This window comes from Austrofundulus limnaeus, unplaced genomic scaffold, assembly GCF_001266775.1.
Source record: "Austrofundulus limnaeus strain Quisiro unplaced genomic scaffold, Austrofundulus_limnaeus-1.0 Scaffold195, whole genome shotgun sequence".
In the NCBI taxonomy this organism is placed as follows: domain Eukaryota; kingdom Metazoa; phylum Chordata; class Actinopteri; order Cyprinodontiformes; family Rivulidae; genus Austrofundulus; species Austrofundulus limnaeus.
Genome location: NW_013952597.1, coordinates 177613 through 184045, shown reverse-complemented (window position 1 = coordinate 184045; position 6433 = coordinate 177613). Strand labels below are relative to the sequence as shown.

Here is a 6433-nt window from a genome sequence, read left to right as displayed (position 1 = left end):
TGAGTCGGATTACAAAAAATTGGATTTGTCGCGTTCAGACTGTCATAAAAAAATCAGATATGAGTCGGATTACAAAAAATTGGATTTGTCGCGTTCAGACTGTCATAAAAAAATCAGATATGAGTCGGATTACAAAAAATTGGATTTGTCGCGTTCAGACTGTCATAAAAAAATCAGATATGAGTCGGATTACAAAAAATTGGATTTGTCGCGTTCAGACTGTCATAAAAAAATCAGATATGAGTCAGATGGGTCAAAAAAATCGGATTTGGGTCGGATTTGCCTGCAGTGTGAACGTAGCCCTAGTGACCAGAAAATATTAGGCCTTTAGCTCAAAAGTGGAGGATTGTGTTTTTTTTTTTCATCTAAAATCATAAATCTTGAGCTAAGCATAAAGCTCAAACTCTGAATGGAGTCAAAAGGTCTTCTTCAAATAATAAATTCAGAGATTCAAGCAATGCAGGGGGAAAGTAAGGAAGATGAAAAGCTAAAAGGAGAAAYGTTGGAGTCAAGTGGATTTCTCTTCCTTTAAAGAGCTGAAACTGCAGTGTGAGCAGCAGAGAAGGTGCCAGAGTCAGGAACGCTGGCAGCGCCAACAGGCATAATGGCATTAAGGCTCTCTAATAAGAGAAGAAGGCTGGTCCGCCCCAGGCTGAAAGTCTGCAGTGWGCACACAAACAGACCGTCTGCACCCATCCAGGAGCCGTTTCCCCTCAAACGCTTACAAACACACAAAGGCTGGTATGAAACTCTCACGCTCCACATCATGACCTGCCTGTATGGGGCTGAATAAAAACGCTGCTTCTTTGGGGCTCTGTTCAGAAGTGTGTGCTCGTTACTGTCACGACAGCAACATTCAAGCCCTAACGTGATCAAAAACTTGCAACATCTTCCTTTCAAGCCYGATTAAATCTTTTTAATATTATTTCTAAGCAACTAAGCATGATAATCACACTTCATTACTGCTTCTTTTGATGTTTAAATGTAAATATCTGATTCAGAGAGCTGAAAAATTGCCTCAGTGCTGGCTTAGCAACAAAGTGAATGCCTTAAAGTAATTATTTTAAGTCCACTGATTATCGATTGCATGCAGGAAACACTGAAGATCAGCCTTAGTAATTCCTCAACAATAACAGGAAATTGTTACTTCAAGTCAAAATGACAAAATCAAAACCTAGAAGCTGAATCTTTTGGACATTAACACTATGTTGATTATATCAATATTTTTTACAATGATCAATAATTACAACCACAGATAACACCAGCTAGCCACAATTTTAACTTTGAAACTGAAATGGCTTGTGGTGGTTACAATAATGCGTTCCTCCAACAAATAGACCAAACAGCAAATAATGTCCTCTTAAACCTGCAGCATAACCTTTGGTCTTACAATTACAAATTTAATATATAAAAATGTCACGTCTTAATTTTGATTTCAATATTTTAGCATCCTGTCTGAATAAATAATCCTAYCTACCAACTTATATTTAGGTTACACATTAATAGATCTTACAAAAGCAAATGGTTGGAAATTTGTTAAATAGTTACATTTAGCACAAACTACACTCAGAGGCTGAAGCTAGCTCTTTGAAAACCTCCATCTGGATCCTTATTGGATTTAAATGAAAACAACTAAAAATAAATCAATGAAAACTTTTATTAGTGAATCTTAAAAGCAGAGTCAAACCTGAACTTCTTTGACATCTAAAATCTAAAGCTTTTGGATTAAAAAAAAGACAGCTACTTTTATTTCCCAGCTGAGCAATGTTGTGTTTGTAATAGCAGAAACAAACATTGCAAACACAAACAGAACAAAGTTGACCATAAAAGCTGCATGTGAGCAACAATAAAAGCAATCGTTTTGATAAGTTGACTGTTTATTTTAAACCAAGAATCCAAACTTCCTCTTGTTGTTGGTATTTGACACCAGCAGGACCTGGTTTACAGGAGCTGCCATCTTRTRTTTTTGTAACCAGAGTCTGTGCACGAGAGATGTGGGGCTTTGAGTCCTGCCTACTCCCTGAAAACTATCATGGTGACCTTTCTTTTAAAAACAAATGTTTGAACATCCAAGAGTACAATAGTCAACWCCTGACAAGTATCTGAGAGCAAAGTCCCAGCCATTTAACTTGTACTGGAACCAGCCTGCAGGGTAGCTGGACCATCCTGTTCCGCCTTCAACTTCCTGAGGCTGTGGGCTCCAGCCCAGGTTATGTCAGAAAGGACATCTTGCATAAAAACATGACTAAATCTAAACCAGAGGAGCCCAAAGTGGGGCCTGCGGGCCAAATTTGGCCCACCAAGCCATTTGATTTGGCCCACCATCAGTTGTCAAAGTTACAAGGTTGTAACCTGTTATCCTATAGGTAGAAACACAGTATTTCCATTGGTCAAATGACTATATAAAAAGGCTGTAGTGAAGGTAGTTTTCAGTCATGGTGCTGACATATCTTTGATTTATTAGGATTAAACAAGAAACATGAAATGACAACAAGAAATATTTAGATCAGATTTAACCTCACATGTAGATTTGCACACTTTAAAAAGGACACCAAAACTCATATTTTATCAATTTATGAAATGTCCCATGAGCCTTTGCTACTTGTGCGTATGGCAGACATTCTCCAAGTGCACAGACTAAAACAAAAGAGGGCCATTGCACAGCTTCATGTTTAAAAATAAAGGACTTTACTTAAAGTATTTGTATTTCATGTATTATATAACTGCATTTGGCCCGGAGCCATGGACAGATTTTCATTTTGGCCCCCTCGGGAAAATGTTTGGGCACCCCTGATCTAAACATTACTGCATCCTGCCTTGAAGCAGCTAGAAAACGAAACGCACTGGAAGTGATACAGCTAGCTACTGTTACTGTTTTAAAAACACAGATAATTCATTGAAGGCACTACAGAGGGTTGTAAATAGGTTTGCATAAATTGGTAAAAATATTTCAAGATTTATTGTCGTTTTGAGGTGCACAAAACCAAATTTGGACAGAGAATAGCTGTTAGCTTTTCAATCCAGTCATTAGAGCCCATTTCGTAAAGATTTTAACAAATTTAACACTGAAACATTTTAATCACTGATTAGTTTTGACATGAGTTATTTWAAAAAAATTCAAGCAAGCATGTTAACTATGCTACAGATTTGTTATTAAAAAGAAAAATCACAAAAAAGTGCCTTTCGAATTAGCAACCAGGATTTTTTTTATTATTTAGTRTGTAGCCCCGTAGTTGCTATAATTCAATAAAATGTGCTTCTTTTAAAACAAATGCGACCCACTCCTGCTCTATCATCAGGTCAAGTGGTGAAAATTGATATCTTTTTACAGTGTAAAAGCCACAAAGCGACWTGCTTGGGCTTACAAACACACGAGCAGTGATTTAGTGAATTAGTTCGTCACTTTAATAAAAGCATAAAGTAAAGTTGTGGCATTTTATTCGTGAGGTTCATCAAAAAAAGGCCTGCGTGATCGCGGATCATCACGGTGATGTTTAAAGCTCCTGTTGGCTTCCCGACCCCTTCCATAAATGCTGCAGTGCACCGCCGCCATCTTACTTCTCTGTGCTCCACCGCCGAGCTGGAAATATCAGGGCGTCAATGTTTGTTTCCCAAATTAACTCGCATTTTCGCCACGTCCTTCTCTGATACTCGATCCCAGAAAAACCATATCAAACAAAACAAACCTCGAGACAACATAAAAATWTAACATTTTTCACATTTCTATTTTAAAAACATGCCTACTCCAAAAATACTAGCCCTCAGGATGTGGAAAATGAGACAACAGCGGTGTATTTATATTTATCCACACTAGTCACCTGCTGCTACCGGTAAACACGTTTATAATGCTGGAGACCACGTTTAAGCGTTATTAAGTGTCATGCACAACTTTAATTGATTATTTTAAATCACGAAGACGTGTTGCCTCTTAGTTCAGACACAAAGAACAAACCACACAAGGTGAGCTGCTGTAGATGGACTTAGTCCATCGGTTTGATTTTAACCCTGTTTTTGGACCTACACAGAATCAAATCAAAGGTTTCAATTTTCTTCCCTAGTTAGAAATGTTTGATTAAATCAGGTATATTCCGTCTTGGAGGGGGGAAAAAAAGAAAAAGAAAACGACGTAGAAAAAGAAAGGGAGGATCACATTTTCGTTTTGAGAAATATCTACTGCTCCCAGCCACACACGATATGACTACATTTATAAAAACGACGTCAAATTTCACATTTAATACATAAACCTAAAAAACATAACCTCAACAGAGAAATAAACAATTTTAACACGACATCCGGTTAAAACCTTAAACATTAAACGAGTTCACCGTTATATTGTCCCACAATCATTTTTGCTGCCTTCGCGAAACATAAAAATATACTTAAATATGGTATTTTATTGCAATATATTAGCATGATTTAACGATTTAGCGCTTAATATCTAATAAAAAAAATCTTGAGCTTTAACTTTGAAGGCCAGCGAACTAGGCTTCCTGTCTATCATTTAGCTAAAGCTAACTAGCTTGACTGAGCTAACGGCGACAACACGATTGAAAAATGTAAGTAATAACACCGAAAAGGCAGCTTTTTTTTTCCTTACCTCCAGAGCCGAAGCCGCTACAACCAGCAGCAGTAAAGCCATCCGGTCCCCCATGTCGTGTCCTTAAAAACCAGTGCAGCTGACGGAAACTTTTCTTCCCCTCACCAAGGCTTTAAGCGTCTCGTAAAAKCGTGCGCTCGCCGCCGGTGCCTCTCCGTTGTCTCCCGGTGAGCGAAGGAGAAGCTGCACAGCTGCTCCGAGTCGGATCACCTGACCACGCTGTCGTGTGGGATTAATGTACGCACGCGCGCGCGCAGTCACACTCACGCACGTGTTATCTTTCTGACCCACACCGGTTTAAATCCTTTTTTAAAGACAGAACCTTCTTTAAAAAAAAAACGTTTTTAATTTACAACACAGAAAAACAGTTCACATAAGTTCACAGTGAGATTAAAAAACTCAATTTTGTTTAGAATCAGTTCAAATGCTGTGGGAAGTAGGTGTGCAGGGAGTGCTTCAGCACCCCCCCCTGATGGATGCCAGAGGGCATCAGCGTCTTGACTCCCAGTTTTATAAATACAGCACATTTTGCACGCCATTGTCCAAATTTTGTGTTTTTCACATGAGGGTTTTTCACAGCGACTTCTCGCATAGAGTTTGGTTTATAAACCCCATATTTAAAATCCCCAATATTTAAAACACACGCACACACTATGTCCAGACCAAACTCATTTAAAACAAAATAAAAATAAAATAAATCAGAAACCTCAAGACTCAAATGTCAAGTTAAAATAAAAAATGTGAAAATAGAAAAAGCGTTCTTCCTCTTCAGTGAGGTGTGGTTTCCTCCCGTTGTGCCAAAAAAGGTCTGTTTTTCACCTTGATCAAAGCAGGGCAATCCCTTTGATGTGCACACCAAGTATGGCGAAGGATAACAGAAGTCCGAACGGTGGGTCAGAACAGCAAAGTTAAGTCTTTCAGACATGGTCTGGTACCAGTCCTGACCCATATTCCCCTCCACCGGTGCTTCAAAGCAGCAGCCATGTTTTTAATCACAGAATAGAATATCCTGCCAGCCTTCAAGTTTTAGACAGTTTGTGTTGGCTTAACCACCACAAAAAAAAAAAAAAATTAAAAATGCTGGATATCCAGGTCCTAATCCAAAGAATGAGAAAAGGGGGTTCACTTATGGGTGAAGCCGGGGTAAGGAGGTGGTGGAGAGTAGCTGCCCTGCTGCGGTGGGGTCGGGGTGTAGGGTGGGGGGCGTATGGACGATGGGTACATCTCATAATCCAAGCTGTATGGAGGTGGTGGACCTAAGTTGAAGAAGAGAAAATCAAGAAAAAACAATTTCAAGTTACAGAAAACACACTTGCACCATCTAGTGGTGGATATATGAAACTGAGCATCACCAAAAATTGTTAATGTAAATTCTAATGAACAAATATCACAGGACCACAATGCATTATTACAACAAAGTGCCACAGCTGTATGCATACTATATAAATATTGAGTGCACCACAAAACAATCAACTACCACCAACAGGCAGGCAGTGATGTTTTTGCAAGTGTCCATATGTTTGTCAGGTTAGTAAAAATTTCACAAACTGAACAGATTTTGGTTAAACTTCCTGAAACTAAATAAGAGTTTAAATGTAAAATTTTACACAGACTGATTAACTTTCAAGACGGCAATCACAGCAAACAGACCTCATAAAATGGCTCCAACTCAGTCGAATTTACAGGAATTGAGATGAAATTTGGTGTGGTAGTAGCTGAGAGTCATCCCCAACAAAAACATTTAGTACATATTAGGGGTGTAAGAAAATATCGATACACTGAAATATCGCGACATTTCATTTCCCGATACTGTATCGATTTTCTAAAGCCCTGTAT

General features: G+C 38.6%; 2 protein-coding genes across 4 annotated transcripts in view; both read right to left on the bottom strand.

The window, feature by feature from the left end:
* Positions 1-4820, bottom strand: part of appa (amyloid beta (A4) precursor protein a) — a 51717-nt gene extending 46897 nt beyond the window's left edge. The window contains exon 1 of one of the 3 annotated variants that reach the window (XM_014018551.1): positions 4598-4820. In XM_014018551.1, the coding sequence (XP_013874005.1) occupies positions 4598-4651 (54 nt within the window). In that variant the 5' untranslated portion in view covers positions 4652-4820. The remainder of the gene's footprint in view (positions 1-4597) is intronic. The other 2 variants (XM_014018550.1, XM_014018552.1) reach the window with 2 other exon arrangements.
* Positions 4821-4920: 100 nt separating this feature from the next.
* cyyr1 (cysteine/tyrosine-rich 1) overlaps positions 4921-6433 on the bottom strand; it is a 21702-nt gene continuing 20189 nt past the window's right edge. Inside the window, exon 4 of the mRNA XM_014018554.1 lies at positions 4921-5853. Within this exon, the coding sequence (XP_013874008.1) occupies positions 5720-5853 (134 nt within the window). The 3' untranslated portion in view covers positions 4921-5719. The remainder of the gene's footprint in view (positions 5854-6433) is intronic.